At 41.9% G+C, this 23,953-nt stretch overlaps 1 protein-coding gene across 14 annotated transcripts in view; it reads right to left on the bottom strand.

Annotated features, from left to right (window-relative positions):
• NFIB (nuclear factor I B) overlaps positions 1-23,953 on the bottom strand; it is a 686,817-nt gene that overhangs the window by 128,636 nt on the left and 534,228 nt on the right. For all 14 annotated transcript variants that reach the window (XM_069765080.1, XM_069765026.1, XM_069765061.1 and 11 more), the window contains exon 3: positions 4,343-4,396. In XM_069765080.1, coding sequence (XP_069621181.1) covers positions 4,343-4,396 — 54 coding nt within the window. The remainder of the gene's footprint in view (positions 1-4,342; positions 4,397-23,953) is intronic.

Here is a 23,953-nt window from a genome sequence, read left to right on the forward strand (position 1 = left end):
GCCGGCGCTTTATCTTGGTGAAACAGCACTTCAGCCCGCAGTTTGCCGCGCCTTTTCTCCTTGATAGCCTCCCACAATCTTCTTATTTGTTCTGTGTAGTATTAGCCCGTAATAGTGGCTCCCTTCTCCATATAGTCCACCATAATAATTCCTTCAGCGTCCCAAAAAACGGATGCCATAACCTTCCCTGCTGAGCTTGACACTTTGAATTTCTTCGGCGTTGGTTCATCGGCTCGTTTCCACGTCATCGATTCTTGTTTAGTTTCGGGATCAAAGTGGTGGATCCAGGTCTTGTCCATGGTCAAAAAACGTGACAAAAAATTTTCCTTGTCTGCTTGGAACTTTTCGAGATTTGCTATTGAAATGCCAACTCGTTTCTTCTTTTACTTGTCAGTTAACATTTTTGGCACCCAACGCGCGGAGACCTTTCTCATATGCAATTCTTTTGCAAGGATTCTTTGAATATTGCCATATGAGATCCCTGTGATCTCAGCTACATGCCTGATAGTCACTCTTCGATCTGCCAATACAACTTCTTCAACTTTTTTCACGTTTTCTTCATTGAGGGACGTGGATGGGCGTCCTTCACGATGTTCATTTTCTGTCGATGTTCTTCCCAGCTTAAATTCCTTGGCCCAGCATGCAACTGTGGAATATGGAGGAGAAGAGTCCCCCAATGTTTCCACCAAGTCGCTGTGTATGTCTTTGGTAGTCATTTTTTTCAAGCAGAGGTATTTGATGACAGCTCTGAGCTCGTTTTTTTCCATTTTGATGTTCACTCCTCGGCAGTTCATATTCAAATGAATGTAGCTCCTGGGAATCGTGGTCTATTTAAGTGATTTTTTTTTTCCTGGACTAGTGGGTACCTAAGAGAGAAGAAAACATTTTATTTTAATTTCTGTGTGCAATAGAAATAACCGATTATCATTACTTTTGGATCGCCCCTCGTATAGGGTAGATTATTATTACTCAGCCCTGATGAGGCTAGTGTACTTACTTTGAGTTTGCACTTTCATAAAAGATTATACAGCCATTCTTACTGAAATTTTCAATCACTGCCCATCTAGCCTGATTGACAGGTCCTCCTCGTTCCTTATTTGGGCTGACATTTCCCACAGTATACTACAAACCTCAGCTGTGAGTAAGGCCTCTTTCACATGTCAGTGTCTCCAGTATGTGTGGTGATAGTTTTCATACATACTGGAGACACTGGCACACGTAGACCCATTCAAATGAATGGGTCTGTGCACATATCTGTGTTTTTTCACGGTGTGTCCGAGTGACCAACACGTGGACATGTCCATTTTTGTGCAGCTGTAGGGATCACACGGACCCATATAAGTCAATGGATGGTTCCGTGTAAACACGTACCGCACACGGATGTCGTCCATGTGCCGCATCAGTAACACACGGACGGCCGCCGGTGGAAGAAGAGTTACAGTAAGCACTGTTCCCTGGTGGCTGGTGCTGAAGCCGACTCTCATCATTCTCCCCTGCTCTTCCGACGATCGGTGGAGGAGCGGATGATCGGGATATTCCACAGCTGCTGACTACGATCTAACGAAATAAATGAATGAAAAACCTGACATGGGTTTCCCCCTATTTTCTTGATCGAACCAGGCAAAACTCACAGCTGTTTTTTTTTTAATTATTTAAATAAATAATTAAAAAAAAAGTCCCCCTCATTTTTGACAACCAGCCTTGCTAAAGCTCACAGCTGGGGGCTGGTATTCTCAGGCTGGTAAGGGGCCATGTATATTAGCCCCCTCAGCCTAACAACAACAGCCTGCAGCTGCCCAGAAAAGACGCATCTATTAGATGTGCCTATTCTGGCACTTTGCCCGGCTCTTCCCATTTGCCCTGTAGTGGTGGTAAGTGGGGTTCATATCTGTGGGGTTGATGTCACCTTTGTATTGTCAGGTGACATCAAGCCCACGGCTTATTATTGGAGAGGTGTCTATAAGACACCTCTCCAATAATAATGCTATAGTGATATGTTAAATAAAAATACAGCCAGAATAAAATCCTTTAACTAAAAAAATGACACAGACTCCTTTATTAATCTCAATTAAACCATACTTACTGCAACGCCTAATTCTACCGAAGCCTTCAATCTCCTGTAATAAAAAAACAACAATATACCATACCTGTCCGTCATTCTGTCCCACGCTGTAATCCATGTCTGGGGGCTAAATAGTTTTCAACATGGATGGTGCCAAGATGCAACGGTCCCGGCTGAAAACTACCGGTGAATGAGCTGCTGAGAGCGCAGCATCATTCATCAGCGGTGACATCATCACTGGCATTTTCCCATTGTCCTGAGGTCACCGCAGTTCAGCCCGGCCTCGATGATGTCACCGCTGATGAATGATGCTGCGCTCTCAGGAGCATCAAGCTGCAGCAGGCCTCTTCTGTCATGGTGCCCCGCAATAGGTGCAGCATTCTATTTAAATGACGCTGTAATAGAATAACAGCATCATCTCAATTGTTGAGAACAACGATTGGAGCTCAGCTCCAATCATTGCTGTTAAAAACAGATGCCGGCAATGTAACATAGCCAACATCTACTACATCTGAAAGGAGTTTAGCTCCTGTGCACCATCACAAACGGTGACCCCAGCATTGACGTACATGTACATCATTTAGCGCTACAGGATTAATAATGTGTGCAGGCTACATTGTGAAATCTGGTGACAGATCCACTTTACATATTTTATTTAAAGGATTCAACTAGGCTACTTACTGTATTCGATTCCACTGTATTTTCATACTACATGTGTCAAACTTACAGGGGTAATTTGTAGCCCTTTTTGCCATCAGAAAACTCCTTTACATTAGTGGATCCATAAGTGATTAGCAATGTGCTCCCTACCCAGCCAAGGACAACATCTACATGGAATTTGTGTGTACTTACTATACTTACTTGGGTGTCTAGGTATATCAGCTTCCTCCTGCACTCCAAAGGCTAATTAGTTTTCAATGTAACTAGCTCCAATGTGTATATGTAAAAGAGAAAGGTAGCCTCATTGGGGACAGTGAGTAATAAGAGTGATGACTGTACTGGTTTTAGAAAAGCAACGGGAAAAACATATGTTTATATGTCCTATTGCATCCAGTAAGTGAGTGGTTAAGAACTAAATGTGCACACTAAAATTTATTTTGGCCATGGGATAACAGGCAGTCAAGAAATCAGCAACAATCCTCACTGATTCTCTATTAATCCCATGTTATGTTTTTCAGAAGAACTTTGCTATAATATAAAGTAATAAGGAAGCAAATTAAACAGAAGGATCATTTCTATGGATGCAAATCAGTTCATTTAGGATTTCTTTTTCAAAATTAAAAAAATAGATTGTTTTTTTTCTGGAAACAGAAGCAGGACCAACAAGGATTCATTATATGTATCATTTGTGCGATTACTTTAAATCAGATGAATAAAAAATAAGCAAAAATATACATGTAAGAAAAAGTTGTGGTGGACACAAGCACATTTTGCACAAATGAATACACATTGTTTGGGCACCTGGAAGAAAAAGAAAAGGTTAGAATCCACCTATCAGATCTTCTTCAGTCCCAACAGAGGTTGTCCTAAGTAGACTATACTCTGTATTCACAATGCAGTGCCGAAAAGTTAAAACACATACACAAAAAAACAAATCCTTTGTCAAAACATTTCATGAAGCATCATCCTCTGCCCATCGATATATATTAAGGCTTCCACACATATTTGATCAAATCAGCTGAACCAGTAGATCTCAGCCGGACCAACCGACTATCTTATGTAGAAGGTGAACTCCTGACAACCCACAACAGATAAAATGGGGGAAAAGAAGGATTGGACATGCTGAATTTCTACAGCCGATCCTTTATAGCCTTAGCGAGATAAAACGCCTCCAGACATGTCTAGTCGAGAACGACTCCTTTCCTGTTTGAAAATATAGACAAGCCTGCATGTGTAGGGGGATGTCAGTAGGAATGGCTGTAGGCTGAACAAGTGTTTGGTCGGCAGCCATTGAAGGTATATGGCTACCATTAGAACACGTTCATTTACCTGATATTGAAACCATATGGCCAATTGTAATGGGATGTGATCTTTGATATATTTTGTATAAAGCATCTTCTAGTCAAGATTACAAGAGACCCACGAGAAAGTGAATGTTAATGAAGTTGCAGCAAAGCATTGGTTACAATGGAAGTTGTAACATAATAACTGCTTGTCCTGATTCTTCCCATTGCCTATGCAAAGCAGATTGCTGACCAATTATACACTTTGCAGCTATCACAGTACGACTTTTGTTCTCTGGCATTGTTAGAATGTAAATTTTGCAGGGGTTATATTTACCTGGTGGATTCTTGGCAGGATCATTGTGGCTTGGGCTTCCTGATTGTCCAAGATCTGTAAAGAGATCAAGAAAAAAAGGTAAGTGTTTTGTGTTTTACAAGTATTACGTTTTTCCCCCTTCAGAACCTTGAACCATTGAAAGTGGATGAGCAGACGTAATTTCCCTTTTTTGCTAGACAAACATGTGGAGTAGATTTCTAGGTACCGATGAGTTGATTACATTGTATAAGAAGCTTTGCATAATTAGACTTTCACATTAATTACTCTTTCACATGACAGAATACAAACCTTTAATTCGGTGCAAAATAAAGAAAAAAAAGAAGAGACAAAAGCAAGAATGGCAAATGAGCTATTACTATTGCTGCTCAATGACTCTATATTTAGTTGTTAATTATAGCGAGTTCCCACAAATATGCTGCTGGAAATGCAAGTTGTGGACTTTGTGGGCACAGGCTGAAGACTTTTGCCATGTTATATTCAGATTGCTCCTAGACCGCTTAGAAGGTATGACCAATGCACACAAATCTGGCACTTATGGAGGCATCAATATAATCCAAAATGCAGGACCAGAAAGAATGGACACTCACATAACCTAGACTGAGCTCTTTTCTTTGACATACAGTAATCTATACGGGAAGGTGTCATTAAGATGTCATCCATCCATAGAGGAGCTGAAAAGTGGTCTCAGAATTGTGAGGGGTAAATACACCACCGTTCCCCTGGAAGCTCTGGAGTGCTGCTTCCTTCATTGCTCCCCTGGAGCTGTCTGTCTATGTGTAACACTACTATTACTGTATCAATATCTTAAATACAACCTTTTGTCGCTATTTATCACAAATGGGAGCTTTATATGTAGCTTGTATTCTACATTACTATGTGGTTCTTAATACATTGCTCTGTCTGAAAATGTATAAAAGCCCGTGAGACAATCCATTGTGTTAATGTGTCCACTGATATTCTTAATAAAATGAGGTTTACAGAAGAAATAAAGCACCTTCACTTAAAACCATGATAGAAAGGACTACAGGTGAGGATACCACAGGGGGTCCTAAACCTACCAAGTGTAGATTGTTTAATAATGAGTTTAAAAAAGAATATTAAACTAAGTGCTCATGCAGACCACTGACAAAACATCAGATTGCATTCAGACCAATGTAAAGGTACCGTCACATTAAGCAACTTACCAACGAGAACGACAACGATCTGTGACGTTGCAGCGTCCTGGATAGCGATCTCGTTGTGTTTGACACGCAGCAGCGATCAGGATCCCGCTGTGCCATCGCTGGTCGTCGCTAGAAGTCCAGAACTTTATTTGGTCGTCAGGTCGGCGTGTATCGTCGTGTTTGACAGCAAAAGCAATGATGCCAGCAATGTTTTTCCATGGAGCGAACAACCAGCGAGAGCAATAAGTACGTCACTGGATTGCTCCTGCATCGTTCAGCTGTTACAGTGTTTGACGTCTCCTAGCGACCTAAACAGCGACGCTGCAGCGATCGGCTCGTTGTCTATATCGCTGCAGCGTCGCTTAATGTGACGGTACCTTTATTCCATGGGGCAGTGCACATGTCTCATTTTTTCCTCTGACGGAATCTGTCCAAGGAAAAAAATCACTGAATGCCCGATTTGCATTTCCATCACACTCGGCCATACAAATCTATGAGTCCGTGGAAAAAAATCAGACAGAGCTTAGAGGACACCTAATCAGAGTGTGATTAGCATATCCGGCCCAATTCCCTCAGATGAGAGAATATACGCTCATCTGCACCTAGCCTATAACCCAAAGTCCAAAGAAGATGAAACCATAACTGGTGGTGGCCTGTCTTGTTGTCTAGTGGTCAAGTAATTTCCAAATCATGACTCTTCTATTTTTTATTTTAGGTCAATGGATCTTATGTACTCCAACACTGAAACATATAAAGTACAATATGGATATATGCCCAAGACATCAGACTGGCGATCTTGGGCATTCATATCTAACTGGAAATTGTATGAATTGGCATTTGCTGATTTGTCTTCAGCTGAGCAGAGGTTGGGCATGGATGGCCCCACTTAATGTGTGGCATGAATACGCAGTCTAAGCCGCATTGTGGTCTGTGTATCTCCACCTGCCAGTTCATGGAATGACAGAACTGTCAGCTGTGGAAGTGAGCCTGCATGTGTGTCCGTGTACGTGCTGAGGGAAGGGCACAGAGGGAGGAAACCATCTGCCTTTGCAAGGCATCCATTCATTGCTGGATTTAACAGCTGCGAAATAGGAGTGCCCAGAAGGACAGAAATGTGCAGCCTGAGAGAAACAGAGACCATGGGTATAGGACTTGGCACTGGCTACCATTTTTCCCAGGGAATAAAGGCTCTCTCCAGATGTCTGGGTGGCACAAAAAGAAGGAATGCAGCAAGATTTCCTAGAGGTAAATTAGGAAAGGATAAAGATAATAAAGATTAAAAGATTAAAAGGATAAGGGTGCCAGGCCTTATTAACCATTTCAGTGCAAAATTATAAGAGGCAATGCTATCATAAGATAGTTGGCAATTTTTAATAACCACGAGAACAATTAAAAAACATCAACCAATGGAATCAGATATCCATTCCTCTGCTTGTAAAGATGCTTCTCCTCCACTATGCTCCATTGGGTCCACTATATAAAGCAAAGCACAGCTCTGAGCGGTTACTGTCAGATGGCTAGAAAACTAGAGCATGCCATATACCCATATATTGTTTCTGCCACTAATGTCAAGTAGGAAAACCAGGTCTCATGCAAATAGCTTCATGCAGGTTAATACAACCTGCGAGTTGTATGGAGCTGTGATGTGAAATCAAATTCTATGGGCCTTTACTGTACCTCAGTATGTCTCGAATTTCAGACAAAGAATATTTTTACACGATTCTGTATGAATGGTTATGGTTTATGGGATGCTGTATAAGAGAGGTACAATATATCTATGCAATATAATGCAATATATTGGCTTGGTGAACATGGGTCCACCAGCTGGCAGCATGTGATCTTAAGGTACCGTCACACTCAGCGACGCTGCAGCGATATAGACAACGAGCCGATCGCTGGAGCGTCGCTGTTTAGGTCGCTGTAGAGACGTCAAACACAGCATCTCCAGAACGATGCAGGAGCGATCCAGTGACGTAACGGCGACTCACTTATTGTTCTCGCTGGTTGTTAGCTCCATGTAAAAACATTGCTGGCATCGTTGCTTTTGCTGTCAAACATGACGATACACGCCGACCTGACGACCAAATAAAGTTCTGGACTTCTAGCTCCGACCAGCGATGGCACAGCGGGATCCTGATCGATGCTGCGTGTCAAACACAACGAGATCGCTATCCAGGACGCTGCAACGTCACGGATCATTGTCGTTCTCGCTGTAAAGTTGCTGAGTGTGACGGTACCTTAAGAGTGTAGTTCTTACATGGATGGAAGTGCATGTATTTTTCTTTAATAGTGTATTATTTATTTCACCGCCATCACCTTCAGTGACACAGATTCATTGAGCCCAGCAGATATACCTGAATAGCAAACCTCACATAGAAGCGCACGACAAACTAAATACATCTGCATCTTCAGTTTTAACTTTCATTAATGGCTCAGGTGAACTAAAGGCCCCTTCACACTGAGCGACGCTGCAGCGATACCGACAACGATCCGGATCGCTGCAGCGTCGCTGTTTGGTCGCTGGAGAGCTGTCACACAGACCGCTTTCCAGCGACCAACGATGCCGGTAACCAGGGTAAACATCGGGTAACTAAGCGCAGGGCCGCGCTTAGTAACCCGATGTTTACCCTGGTTACCATCCTAAAAGTAAAAAAAAACAAACACTAGATACTTACCTACCGCTGTCTGTCCTCCAGCGCTGCGCTCTGCTTCTCTGCTCTCCTCCTGTACTGTCTGGGAGCCGGAAAGCAGAGCGGTGACGTCACCGCTCTGCTTTCCGGCTCACAGACAATACAGGAGGAGTGCAGAGCGCAGCGCTGGAGGACAGACAGCGGTAGGTAAGTATCTAGTGTTTGTTTTTTTTAACTTTTAGGATGGTAACCAGGGTAAACATCGGGTTACTAAGCGCGGCCCTGCGCTTAGTTACCCGATGTTTACCCTGGTTACCAGTGAAGACATCGCTGGATCGGTGTCACACACGCCGATCCAGCGATGTCTCCAGGGAGTCCAGCGACGAAATAAAGTTCTGGACTTTATTCAGCGACCAACGATCTCCCAGCAGGGGCCTGATCGTTGGTCGCTGTCACACATAATGATTTCATTAACGATATCGTTGCTACGTCACAAATAGCAACGATATCGTTAACAATATCGTTATGTGTGAAGGTACCTTAACACACCACAATTGCCAGGCTGTGTTGTGCTTTAGGATGTGATGACCTTAAACAGCTTCTCATTCCCTTTTTAATAGCCTATTGTTCTAAACCCATGTGCTTGAGACGGCTGCTTATACTAGTCTGACAGCATTTTCTTTAGCATTTATTAATTGTTTGCTACAATAGCTGTGTAAACACAGCAGCAAAGATCTCTGCGATCTCCGGGTGACTGATACACAGTTGTGTGAAAAAGTGTTTGCCTCCTCCTGATTTCCTCTTCTTTTACATGTTTGTCACACTTAAAATGCTTCAGATCACCAAACAAATTGAAATATTGCACAAAGATAACACAAGTAAACACAAAATGCAGTTTTTAAATAAAAGGTCTTTATTATTGAGGGAAAAAGAAGTCCAAACCCACAGGTCAAACCTACAGGGTGTATGAAAAAGTGATTGCCCCTCCGCTCTTAAAACATAAATTAACTGTCGTTTATCACATCTCTGGGAAGCAGAATTGAATTCCCTAGCCACACCCAGGTCTGATTACATCCACACCCATTTTAAAATCAAGAAATCACTTAAATAGGACCTGCCTGACAAAGTGAAGTAGACCAAAAGATCCTCAAAAGCAAGATATCATGCTGGGATCCAAAGAAATTCTGGAACAAATGAGAAACAAAGTAATTGAGAAAAGGTCTGAAAATGGTTATAAAGCCATTTCTAAAGCTTTGAGACTCCAGTGAACCACAGAGAGAGGCATTATCTACAAATGGCAAAAACATGGAACAGTCGTGAACCTTCCCAGGAGTGGGCAGCTGACCAAAATTATCCCAAAAGCGCAGCGATGACTCATCCAAGAGGTCACAAAAGTCCCCACAACAACAGGCAAAGAACTGCAGGACTCACTTGCCTCAGTTAAGGACAGTGTTTATGACTTCACCATAAGAAAGAGACTGGGCTAAAAATGGCCTGCATGGCAGAGTTCCAAGACTAAAACCACTGCTGGGCAATAAGAACATAAAGGGTCATCCCAGTTTTGCCAGAAAACTTCTTGATGATCTTTAAGACTTTTGGGAGAATACTTTGTTGACTGACAAGACAAAAGTTGAACTTTTTGGGAGCTGTGTGTCCCATTACATCTGATGTAGAAGTAACACAGCATTTCAGAAAAGGAACATCATGCCAACAGTAATACATGGTGGTGGTAGTGTGATGGTCTGGGGCTGTTTTGCTGCTTCAGAACCTGGAAGACTTGCTGTGGTAAATGGAACCATGAATTATACGGTGTACCAAAAAATCCTAAAGGAGAATGTCCGGCCATCTGTTCATAACCTCAAGCTGAAGCACACTTGGATAATAGAGCAGGACAATAATCCAAAAGAAAACAAACAAAATTAAGACTTTGGATTGGTCTAGTCAAAGTCCTGACCTTAATCCGATTGAGATGCTGTGGCATGATCTTAAAAAGGCATTTCATGCTCGGAAACCCTCCTCCAAAATTCCTTAAGAGCTTTGTAAAAGACTCATTGCCAGTTATCGCAAACGCTTGATTGCAGCTGTTGCTGCTAAGGGTAGTCCAACCAGTTATTAGGTTTTAGATGCAATCACTTTTTCACACAGGGCCCTGTAGGTTTGGATTTATTTTTCCCTTAATAATAAAGATCTTCATTTAAAAAATGCATTTTGTGTTTACTTGTTTTAACTTTGACTAATATTTAAATTTGTTTGATGATCTGAAACATTTAAGGGTGATAAACAGGCAAAAGAATAGGAAATCAGGAAGGGGGCAAACACTTTTTTTACACAACTGTACGTGTCTCTCACAAGTGGCCTAATGTGTGGGAAAGGCCTGGGATCACTATGTGATCTCTGTGTGTGTCTGTACATTGTTGTGTTGCAGATTTAAAACGTTCTTACACAAAAATTAACACACTGCAATTATATGCTCCTAGGTTGGGCCCTATTAAGTACCAGCACTGAGTATCCAGCCTTCTTGCTTGAAAACCTAATATATAACATTCAATTTAAAAGCAATGCGGCAAACCACATGTACATACAGAGAAAGTACTGATGCTTCACCACCACAAAACCCTGTGCTTTTTACCTATGGCACAAATGGCAACCACTGCTCTGCTGAACTAAAAGGCTTTTAACATAAAACACATCTGATCAGATGATCGGATTGTCTACGCTGGCAGAACAAAAATTATGGTAATCAGCAACACTAAGCTGGATCTGCACTGAAAACATGATGCTGGATGGGGACAGATTGTTTTGTTCCCATTAGTTATTATAAGCCCACATCAGTAAAAATGCACCAATCAACTTATGTATAATCGATTGGCACTTATGGATAGGCCCTTCTAAATGTGCCTTAAAAGGGTTGGACCACATTATAATAGACTGTAAATGTTGCAGAAGTCTTGTAAATAAATAATCTTGCAATTAACATGTATTAAAAATGATTAATGATCAATTGCTGTTGCCAATGCAATGAATTTGACATGGCTACTGTGCTCTGCACAGGCAGCAACTGAGATGACAAAGCTATCAGTATATGAAGTAAGTTTTGCCATCTGGGTCACAGCCTATGCAGAGTGCAGCAGGTGATGACAAACTCTTCTCTACTACTGCGCTCTACATAGGAAAGTATAGCAACTATTGAGCAACTATTGAGAAAACAAAGCAACTGGCTGAGTTTACTGGTTCAGCTCCCACATCTGCTTTAGATCCTCCACTCCTCGCATCTCCTTACATAGCATCTCTGATCCACACATCTTCTTTCACACCTCCTCTCCTTCCACAGCACATTTTCTCCCTGTATCTCCCTCCACAGGACTTCAGCTGTCCGAATTTTCTGACAAAGCACCTCCACTCTAGACATCTCCTTCCACAGTACCTTTGCTCTCGCATCTACTTGCACATCACGCTAACTCCCAGCATCTTCTCCAACAATACCTCCACTCCACACACCTCCTTTTTCAAATAATTTTTATTGAAAGTTTTTTTAATAACTCTGGGGAGGGAGGGAAGGGTAGGGAATGAAGGAAAGGATGGATAAAAGGAAATACCCCTATGGAAATAGGGGAGAGACAAGCAATCATACATTTCTGTAGGTATATACATAGTTAACTGTTGCTCATTGTTACAGCACCTGAAAATCAAAAGTATTAATCATACAAATACTTTGAGTAATATATGTAACGTGTGAGAGCTTGTCACATCCGGGAACACCTATGGGTGACCCTGAGACTCTGTGGAGGGAAAGTTCGGTTCAATTAAAACAGTAGCAAGTGGTATAAGATGTTACTATTTGCTTCTATAAAGGCTACTTTCACACTTCCGTCTTCTGGGCTCCGTCGCAATCGGCAAAAAACGGATCCTGCAAATGTGCTTGCAGGATGTGTTTTTTGCCCATACACTTGTATTAGCGACGGATTGCGACGGATGGGCACACGTCGCATCCGTCGTGCGACGGATCCGTCGTGTTTTGGCAGACGCAACGCACCAAAAAAGTTCAATGTAACTTTTTTTGTGCGACGTGTCCGCTATTACCGACCGTGCATGCGCGGCCGGAACTCCATCCTCTCCTCCCCGCTCATCACAATGGGCAGCGGATGCGTTGTAAAACTGCATCCACTGCCCACGTTGTGCTAAATTTAGCACAACGTCCGTCGGTACGTCGTTGTGAAAGTAGCCTAAGTCCACTGTAATTTGTAGTCTGGAATAAGAAGACCCCATGGGAATTGTACTAAATTAGCAACCCGTTCTATCAAGTAGAATATAAGTCTGATGAGGACGAAGAGGAGAGTCTATGTGAGGTCGATGGGGGTATTATTCCGTTTTTTTCCAAAAAGACAATTCCTTCCTCTGGTGAAGAGATAACTTAGTTTCATCGCATATTTTATTTGTATGGTGGAAGTCTGGAAGTCTCGAGTCGTGTATAGGAATGATTTCCTTTTTTGAATTGTGGCCTTGGACAAGTCTTTGAACAGAGTTATTTTGTCGTATGGAGATGCGAGGATTTTTGAATTTCTAATCAGAGCAAGAAGATCATTCTTCACCCACCCAGGGTAAAAGGACACAATAACGTCTCTTGCTATATTTGGAGGGAGAGAGAGTGGTCTGGGAATTCTAAAAGCCCTCTCAACCAAGTACTTTACTTCGGTATTAGGTAACAGATTAGATATCATTGTAGAGATATAATCTTTTAATTGAGATGGCTGGACCGATTCCGGAATTCCTCTAATTTTTAGGTTATTCTTTCTTTTAAACTCTTCGTAGTTAACTAAGCCGTCCTTAAAAGAGCGAATATCTTTTTTGATCTTTTCTAGGGAGTCTGAGATGAGAGAATAATTTTTGATGTCTTTTGAAGGTGTAGCTGTTGAAATTTTGATTGTCTTATCGTCTGTTTTTGAGAAGGGTAGCGAAGTGTTAGGGCCTTAATAGAATTCGGTTTGAGAATTTTAAGAATATGTGATAGAGTGTCTATAAGTAGTTTTTTGCCAAAGGACTCAGAGGTCTTTGTTTCATCTGTTTGTTGGGAGTCGGAAATCTTTATATTAGTCCCAGATAAAACTGTAGAATCAACATCAGAATCTAATCCCCTTCCTGAAATGTCCGCCGATGTTAGAAAGGCTTTACAAACTTTGATTATAAATCCTTCAGATGGAGAATCTTCAGAGACGGGAATATTGTCCACTAAAGGTAGGTTGGAGGTGCATATCTCAGACTCCATGAGAATTTGCTTCAAATTAGAGTTATCTGTATTTAAGGGGTATGAAAAATATTCTGGGAGATCGGGCTCACTGGGATCACTAGAATCTTCTGAATAGAAATGGAGAGATGAGGTATCAGAAGAATCTCCTTCATAGAGAGGGTCCCTACTCCCAAGAGAGGAAGATTCTGCCACCATTAGTAAAGTCTTCCGAGTAGACACTCTAGTTCCTCATGTGAGCCGCAATGCTCCTTTGGGAAATATGACTGTTAGGATTGCTACTTCCAATAGGTGGCACTAGAGTTCTAGTCCTCTTCCTCTCTGAAGAGACAATTTGCATATTTCCTAGAGGAGCATTGCGGCTTTAAGTCTCCTCATCTCGACATGCTTATCATGTCACTCTTTGCAAGGAGAAACGATACTTCTTGGATCCCGGTCAGACGCCTCTTGATCAGCCAAACCAGATTTCCACTTTACACTGACAAGGGGCAGTACCCCGAAACACAGTGTCTGCAAACTGAGATTCTGGTTTGGCTATTATCCTAAATCATGTGACAATGCTCATTAAAGGGTCAACATTGACTGTTAGGATTGCTACTTCCAATAGGTGGCACTAGAGTTGTAGTCCTCTTCCTCTCTGAAGAGACAATTTGCATATTTCCCAGAGGAGTATTGCGGCTTTAAGTTTAAGTTTCCTCACCTCGACATGCTTATCATGTCACTCTCTGCAAGGAGAAACGATACTTCTTGGATCCCGGTATTTATGTTATGGAATGGTATAATAGAAAGATTATTAAGATCCCTCAAAGAATCCAGCCATTCTCTTTGTGCGTCCAATAAAGGCTTTAAGAAATCATTGGTGTTTGACCCATTAGGGCAAGGGGAATTATCAAGAGATATTACCACATTTTTGTCAGCAATCTCACTGGTCTCTGCAGAAGGACCCATGGTGTCAATCAGCTGTGTTTCTTCAGCAGTGTCATCTATGGAGACATTACATATTCCTTTTTTGTCATACTTCTCAGCAGTGACATTTACTGAGACATCATATAGACCCCTTTCGTTATTTGACTCTAGTTTAGAGCATGATATCCAGCTGCTATAGCCTTCAAATAATTCTCTTGCATCCATTAAGCTGCTATCTGGTGGCACTGGATAGTCCTTATCCCCTGCTTATGCCCCAAAAGTTTTTAGGCTTTTATAATGGGGTTTAGGGGTGGCACAGCTCTTTTGAAATGAATGGGGCTGCTGTATACCGTGGCGGTGTTGGAGCGGGATTGTACTCACAGCATCAGAGCCATGTTGAATGGCAGCACAGCCCTCATCCTCCTTCCTCTTCAGCGTGGGTGTCACAGTCTGGAGTGATTCTCTCCCGGGTCCCCGGCAGTATAGCAAGGCTCCGGGGAGATTCGCCTCTGTCGGAGTCCGCAGTGATTCTCCTTGTCTTTTCAGAAGCGGCGCCATTTTCATTTCCTGCTTCGTCATCGCAGCCATTTCCCTGCGTCTGTCCTCCTTTCTGGCAACTGGCAGAGAGGATGTCGGAGTATTCTTCTTTCCACTCCGCAGGTCTCGGTGACCCAGGGGAGTCCCGGTGCCTTTCCTTATCGATGTCACGTCGCTCCTCGTCGTCGTCCCCGGAAACGCTGCTGTCTGTCGGTTGTCTGGAACCTTCTCAGCGGCTAATGTGTGAGCCGCTTGTAAGTCGGATTTCTTCTCTCCCTCTGCTGGCTCAGTCGGTGTCGCTCCGAGTGTCTTACGTCCAGTCAGGCTGGAGGTGATGAGTCTAGTGTGGGCATTCATCTTTGGTCCAGCATCGGCGGCCATTTTAGTTGTCTTCTTCCCCAAAGACAAGGCAGGAAACTATCTCTGTTCTGGAAAGGGTTTTTTCTTAGTTAAGACCATATTTTGGTTCTTATTTAATGTTCCAGGTATGTTCCCACAGGTCTTCAGCTTCACTAAGCTCATAAAAGTCCACTTTAAAGTAAGCTAATGTTGCTTAATTAAGGGGATTCTCAGGAGCTCCCTTTCCTTGAAAACCATGCCCCCTCCACACACCTCCTAACACAGCACCTCCTCACCCCTCATCCCCTTCCTCAGCACCTTTGCTCCCCATATATCCTTCCACAGCTGACGACTCACTGTGCATGTGTGAGTAAAATGAACTCCCTAGTGATTTCTAAAAAAAAGAATCAAAAACAAAGAAACAAATGACATGCATAGGATTTTTGACTGCTGAAGATCAGTTTACAAGTGGAAAAATAAGATTTCAACCTCATTTACTTTGCTGGTATTTTATTTAATTCTGCTGCTTCTTTCCAGTAAAAAATGCATCAAAAGTGCATTGTGTACATTGTGCTGCAGATTTTGTTGCAGAAATGTCTGTAACTGAAAATCAGTTCCATTCATCTGAATGGGGTTGTAAACTGGAATGTGTTAATAGACTATTTGAACACAGCGGGGCCAATGAAGGAGGGCACCTGCTGTCACTTGGTTTCTTTCACTCCATCCCTCAATAAGAAGTGTGTACAAAGCAAGGTATTCTTTATTCAAGATACCAACTTTAAACCGACTTTCGATAGAGTATTAGAAACAATATTCCATACTGAATCTGTACAATATTCTGGAGGGTCGTCTCCCCATCCAAACTGAACCTATGCAATATTCTTAGGGCCCACCCTTCAACTTTACTGAACATGTGCATCATTGTGAGGGTCTGCCCAGTATTGACCATGTGCTTGTCTAATCTAACTCGCATGATAATCATTGCACAGGAAGAACACATCACCAACAAAGTCTAATATGTTATTTATTCATAAGAAATAAACAATATTGGCAATTAGTTAGCTCCAAAGTCAGCTCCAAAATTGGGGTTAGTTCTGCTAGACAGTTGGTGTCAATACTAGGCTCTTTGCTAGAGCCTCTGATCGGACAGTTACATCCAATTCATTATGAGAAAACATGAAAAACTTCGCAAAACTGTACTCTGAATAAGACCTAACAGACAAATTAAGGTGGGATTATTTCTTAGATTTGGTAAAGAAGCCAACCTACACAGCGTCAATCGATAAGTATAGCATGGCTGCGCTATAAAAATAAATCATCCTTACATTTTTTTTCATTATAGTAAATAGCTTGTCAGTGCCAAGTTCAGACTTCAGACATCTCTTCACACAGTGTTCTTGTTCAGTGGTTTTAATGGTTGCAGAAACTCCATGGATTGCAAATCTTTTTCTTGTCATTTTTGTCACCATCTATTTTGTTTTTTAGGGAGTTTTTAACATGTTTTTTTTTTTCAATAGACCTTGTAGGTTTCTGTAGAAAACTACAAGGTCTATTGAAAAAAAAAAACCATGTTAAAAATGCCTGATAAAATTGCCACAAGTGTGTCACGTTTTGAAAAATGCTAAAGACTGCTAAAGTGCCAAACTTCAAAACACTTTTGGGGTAGATTCATCAAATCTGATGTTTTGTACACCATTTAAAAAAAAAGATCATACAGTATGTGCACGCTATCTAAAAAAATTGATGGAGTTTTAAACTGTCCTAAAGTCAGAAAATGATTTTTTTTTCCACTTATGAGCTGGTGTAGATCAACAACATATTCTGCCTAAGGCCATTTTCCCACATTGGACAATCATATTCTACACCACAGTGTCCAAACCAGCTGCGGAGCTACCTACCCACACTCAACAGCTTCAGATATGCCTATGAGGCGGATAGGTCAGGAGACTAGTAGATGATTCACATATTTCAAGTTCTTGCACAATTTGCAACCTTTAGAAACATAGTTTATGCCAACGGCTGGCATAGACTGCTTCATAAATGTTGGCCTTTGTGAAATTTGTTTTTAGAGATTTCACTATTGACTTTACAGTAAAATCTGGCTGCATTATTTTTAGCTCCCCAAAAAGCATTTGGTTTAAGAAAAACACAATAACAAAAAAATGGAAAATGGTGTAGGTGTATTCAGCCTTAGTGTGGACACGCCCACTGCTTTTGAAGGAAAAAAAAAAAAACTGCAATGCTAAGAAAATGTTATGGAATGCGTAAAATTCTGGCTATTTCTACTGGTAGACCATGTGGAACGCATGGCTCACTGTTACTACTGACAGGTAAATGAGACACAGTGCATTAGTTCTCTGTTCAGCATGACTATTTTTATTTCAGCTGGTGCTTTAAAATCCTAAAAGGTCTGGAGCATTTTGATTGTCAACAGCCCAGGTGATGTTGGCCTCCTCTGAGCTGACCAGTGCTGGAATATGTTCTTGGCAATGTGCACTTGGCACACTCAGTCCCATCCTCAGCCAGGACAATGAGGAAGACAGGAAGTGCAGAGCTGGTCCTGACTCCTTGGCAGCTAGACTGGCAACAGGGTGAAGAGCCATATCACTGCCAAACCTAAATCAGTAGGGAAGCCTAGCTTGCTGGCAGGCAACAAGCGACTGTTTAACACCCTGATCTCAGGATTCCCAATCAAGAGAAATGCCAAGGCCAGAACTCTCCTCAGTTGTCTGAACTGCCAGCTACTCGTACACGTTACTATTCTGGCTCATAACTGACTTCTGTGTGCGTAGGAACTGACAAAGATATACAGGACGCAGTGGTTAAGATTTCCTATCATTAGCTTAGTAAAAAATATGGACACTTGCAGGCAATTCAGGCAGAAATATTGCATCCTAACCAATGGCACGCCGTCTATCTAGGATAATACCCAAATCTCAGAAGACGCTTTTCTCCTGTTACTACACCTGCACTGAAGGGACTGTGACATGAATGAAGCCCACACTAGTAATGTCACTACTCTAAACATATGCTGCACTTGTATGCTCAGAAATCCAACGTTCTCTAAACACCAGAGAATTCCTCACGCACAAGCAGTCAGGTGTCGACCATACAGCATTATACTATGGCTATGCAAATACAAGCCTCTCATTTTATATGCAAAAACTATTGAAAAGGCTGACACGCATGGGTCATGTTCATCAGTAGTCTCCGCTATGAGTCTGGTCTGGAGCAGCTAATCTGAAACACCAAATAATATAGTGTAACTGGAGATAATTCAGTCAAATAAGGACACGGCGGCGCGCACGATCCCATGTTTATTACCCAGGAAGGGGGAGAGCGGAGAGGGAAAAGGGTGACGAGGTTACATAAGGATATCAGCTAGTTCATGTGCGTCCTGGCTATCTATCTCCTAAAGAATGTACTGTCCCAATATGAAAGCAAAGTCTACCATTTCATTGCATGGATTAGCTTCATAGTGTTTTATTTGTAAGTTAATCATTCACATCATTCAGCGTTACAGGCATACTAAAATAGCGACACTGGCCTCCAAGTGCCATTTTGTTTCCTGTCTAAAAAAAAACCTGAATTGCTACCAACCCACTGTTAAAGCAGCAGGAGATTTAAAAAAAATTCTGTACGCTCTGGCATCCAGTCTTCTTTTTGTCACAGTGTTAATTTCTTTTCCCAAGTTGAAGACGCTGTTTCGTCAACCAAAAATATCTAGAAATATATGCTTCAAATCCACAGTAATCTGCTCTGCTACAATTGTATTTTCCTACTTTAAAGGGAAAAAGGTTTATCCCAACTCCTTGGATAAAATTCCAAACTCCATAACTTAAAAAACCATCCCTCGATCAAAAGTGTGCCACTAATTATAGACCTGTCTCTAATCTTCCCTTCATCTCTAAACTGCTCGAACGCCTGGTCCACTCCCATATTATCTCTCAGATAACTCTCTTCTCGACCCTCTTCAATCTGGCTTCCGCTCTTTACACTCTACTGAAACTGCCCTCACTAAAGTCTCTAATGATCTACTAACAGCTAAATCTAATGGTCAACTACTCGATGCTAATTCTCTTGGCTCTCTTCGCAGCATTCAACACTGTGGATCATCTGCTCCTCCTCACTATGCTCCGCTCCATCGGCCTCAAGGACACCGTTCTCTCCTGGTTCTCTTCCTATCTCTCTGACCGATCCTTCACTGTATCTTTTGCTGGTTCCTCCTCCTCTCACCTTCCCGTTACTGTTGGGGTTCCTCAAGGATCAGTCCTAGGCCCCCTCCTCTTCTCTTTGTATACTCCCCTATTGGACAAACAATCAGTAGATTTAGGTTCCAGTACCATCTCTATGCTGATGACACCCAATTATACACTTCCTCTCCTGATATCACGCCGACCTTTTTAGAAAACATCAGTGACTGTCTTACCGCTGTCTCTAACATCATGTCCTCCCTCTATCTGAAACTGAACCTGTCAAAAACTGAACTCCTTGTGTTTTCTCCCTTTATTAACCTACCTTTGCCTGACATTGCCATCCCCGTGTGTGGTTCCATCATTACTCCCAAGCAACATGCCCGCTGCCATGGGGTCATCCTTGATTCCGAGCTTTCATTCACCCCCAACATCCGATCACTGGCTCGCTCTTCTTATCTACATCTCAAAAACATTTCTAGAATTCGCCCTTTTCTTACTTTTGATACTGCAAAAACTCTTACTGTTTCACTCATTCATTCTCGTGTTTACTATTGTAACTCTCTCTTAATCGGCCTCCATCTTAACAAACTCTCTCAGCTCCAATCTGTCCTGAATGCTGCTGCCAGGATTATATTCCTCACCAACCATTACACCGATGCCTCTACCTTGTACCAGTCATTACACTGGTTACCCATCCACTCCAGAATCCAGTACAAAACTATTACCCTCATCCACAAAGCACTCCATGGCTCAGCACCACCCTACATCTCCTCTCTGGTCTCAGTCTACCACCCTACCCGTGCCCTCCGCTCTGCTAATGACCTCAGGTTAGCATCCTCAATAATCAGAACCTCCCACTCCCGTCTCCAAGACTTTTCAAGTGCTGCGCCGATTCTTTGAAATGCACTACCCAGGTTAACACGATTAATCCCTAATCCCCATGGTTTATGCGTGCCCTAAAAACGCATTTGTTCAGACTGGCCTACCGCCTCAATGCATTAACCTAACTATCCCTGTGTGGCCCATACAAAAAAAAAAAAAAAACATGTTCCTCACATCATGTTCTCATACGCTACATGCAGTTATTAGCCCTCTGTCTCTATACTGCTACATACTTAGGCAGTTAACTGGTTCTTGCAGCTTCTTTACATGAACACTTGATCCTTACACTATGTGGCTGGTCAGAACAACGAAAGCAATTGTTACCATCCACCTCTCGTGTCTCCCCTTTTTCCTAAAGATTGTAAGCTTGCGAGCAGGGCCCTCACTCCTCTTGGTATCTATTTTGAACTGTGATTTCTGTTATGTTGTAATGTCTATTGTCTGTACAAATCCCCTCTATAGTTTGTAAAGCGCTGCGGAATATGTTGGCGCTATATAAATAAAATTATTATTATTATTTATAATTTAGTCAATGTTACAATTCCGCTGGCACTCCTGCCACCTTAATCTGCGCTAGCTCAGTATGATCAGGACGGCGTCCCATGCACCTGGAGAATTTGCACTTTTTTGCTGAGCTAGCTTTATGGCTATTATATTTTACGCATTGCAAGCCTGTAACATAAAACACATACTACGGCTTTTAATCTGCAGAATGCTTTCAGGCGTTATATAATTCTATATAAGGAGTTCTCTCCTGACCTCGCCATAAAGACAGCCATCTTCTAAGTATGTATAACTGTGGTTCTGTTGCTGGGAAAGTTGGGTGAGAAAAAAATTCCCAAGATTTTCAGGGCTTGTTATCACAATCTTCCAGATCAATGAATGATAAATCAGCTTAGCAATGTAATTCTGCAGGTCACTATGAAACTAGGCTGATTTTGTCGTCTGACGTCTGGGAGAGCAAGAGCTAGAATACCACACAGCTTTCCCAAAACATGAATGCGTTACAAACAGCTGAATCAAACAGCAAATGATAGATTTTGGCTTTTTTTTATTTTAGCGGAAATACAATTAAACAGTATGTGACTGTGGCACTTGTGTGCGGCAGCTCTGCAGTGCTGACGCCTTCATGTGACACCGGAGTCCATCTCAGATTGCTTTACTTATGTTCAGCTACACTAGGCATATCAGTTTCTCACAAAGCCCTGTGCGGGAATCCACACAGCCAGGGTAATTACAGATTGCAGGCGTGTGGGCCTTGGAATGCCCGCCACTATCAGGACAGCCAAGTCCTTGTTGTTTTGAATTCCAATGTAATTTTCTTCTTTTTTTTTTTTATCTGAATGAGGATTTTTCACCAAGTACTGAGCTATGCAGTAAGGCTTCTAAATCACATCTTTAATGGTATGGATTTTTCTACCGCACAATCATTGTCCCATTCGTATTCCACCACACCCATGGCTCTCTTAACCCCTTCATGACCCAGCCTATTTTGACCTTAAAGACCTTGCCGTTTTTTGCAATTCTGACCAGTGTCCCTTTATGAGGTAATAACTCAGGAATGCTTCAACGGATCCTAGCGGTTCTGAGATTGTTTTTTCGTGACATATTGGGCTTCATGTTAGTGGTAAATTTAGGTCAATAAATTCTGCGTTTATTTGTGATAAAAACGGAAATTTGGCGAAAATTTTGAAAATTTCGCAATTTTCACATTTTGAATTTTTATTCTGTTAAACCAGAGAGATATGTGACACAAAATAGTTAATAAATAACATTTCCCAAATGTTTACTTTACATCAGCACAATTTTGGAAACAAAATTTTTTTTTGTTAGGAAGTTATAAGGGTTAAAATTTGACCAGCGATTTGTCATTTTTACAACGAAATTTACAAAACCATTTTTTTTAGGGACCACCTCACATTTGAAGTCAGTTTGAGGGGTCTATATGGCTGAAAATACCCAAAAGTGACACCATTCTAAAAACTGCACCCCTCAAGGTACTCAAAACCACATTCAAGAAGTTTATTAACCCTTCAGGTGCTTCACAGCAGCAGAAGCAACATGGAAGGAAAAAATGAACATTTAACTTTTTAGTCACAAAAATTATCTTTTAGCAACAATTTTTTTATTTTCCCAATGGTAAAAGGAGAAACTGAACCACGAAAGTTGTTGTCCAATTTGTCCTGAGTACGCTGATACCTCATATGTGGGGGTAAACCACTGTTTGGGCGCACGGCAGGGCTTGGAAGGGAAGGAGCGCCATTTGACTTTTTGAATCAAAAATTGGCTCCACTCTTTAGCGGACACCATGTCACGTTTGGAGAGCCCCCGTGTGCCTAAAAATTGGAGCTCCCCCACAAGTGACCCCATTTTGGAAACTAGATGCCCCAAGGAACTTATCTAGATGCATAGTGAGCACTTTGAACCCCCAGGTGCTTCACAAATTGATCCGTAAAAATGAAAAAGTACTTTTTTTTTCACAAAAAAATTCTTTTAGCCTCAATTTTTTCATTTTCACATGGGCAACAGGATAAAATGGATCCTAAAATGTGTTGGGCAATTTCTCCTGAGTACACCAATACCTCACATGTGGGGGTAAACCACTGTTTGGGCACATGGTAAGGCTCGGAAGGGAAGAAGCGCCATTTGACTGTTTGAATGAAAAATTATTTCCATCGTTAGCGGACATCATGTCGCGTTTGGATAGCTCCTGTGTGCCTAAACATTGGCGCTCCCCCACAAGTGACCCCATTTTGGAAACTAGACCCCCCAAGGAACTTATTTAGATGCCTAGTGAGCACTTTAAACCCTCAGGTGCTTCACAAATTGATCTGTAAAAATGAAAAAGTACTTTTTTTTCACAAAAAAATTCTTTTCGCCTCAATTTTTTCATTTTCACATGGGCAGTAGGATAAAATGGATCATAACATTTGTTGGGCAATTTCTCCCGAGTACGTCGATACCTCATATGTGGGGGTAAACCACTGTTTGGGCACTCGGCAGGGCTCGGAAGGGAAGGCGCGCCATTTGACTTTTTGAATGGAAAATTAGCTCCAATTGTTAGCGGACACCATGTCGCGTTTGGAGAGCCCCTGTGTGCCTAAACATTGGAGCTCCCCCACAAATGACCCCATTTTGGAAACTAGACCCCCCAAGGAACTTATCTAGATGCATATTGAGCACTTTAAACCCCCAGGTGCTTCACAGAAGTTTATAACGCAGAGCCATGAAAATAAAAAATAATTTTTCTTTCCTCAAAAATGATTTTTTAGCCTGGAATTTCTTATTTTGCCAAGGATAATAGGAGAAATTGGACCCCAAATATTGTTGTCCAGCTTGTCCTGAGTACGCTGATACCCCATATGTGGGGGTAAACCACTGTTTGGGCGCACGGCAGGGCTCGGAAGGGATGGCACGCCATTTGGCTTTTTAAATGGAAAATTAGCTCCAATCATTAGCGGACACCATGTCACGTTTGGAGAGCCCCTGTGTGCCTAAACATTGGAGATCCCCCAGAAATGACACCATTTTGGAAACTAGACCCCCAAAGGAACGAATCTAGATGTGTGGTGAGGACTTTGAACCCCCAAGTGCTTCACAGAAGTTTATAACGCAGAGCCATGAAAATAAAAAAAAAAATAATTTTCTCAAAAATGATCTTTTAGCCTGCAATTTTTTATTTTCCCAAGGGTAACAGGAGAAATTTGACCCCAAAA

This window comes from Ranitomeya imitator, chromosome 1 (assembly GCF_032444005.1).
Source record: "Ranitomeya imitator isolate aRanImi1 chromosome 1, aRanImi1.pri, whole genome shotgun sequence".
Classification (NCBI taxonomy): Eukaryota; Metazoa; Chordata; class Amphibia; order Anura; family Dendrobatidae; genus Ranitomeya; species Ranitomeya imitator.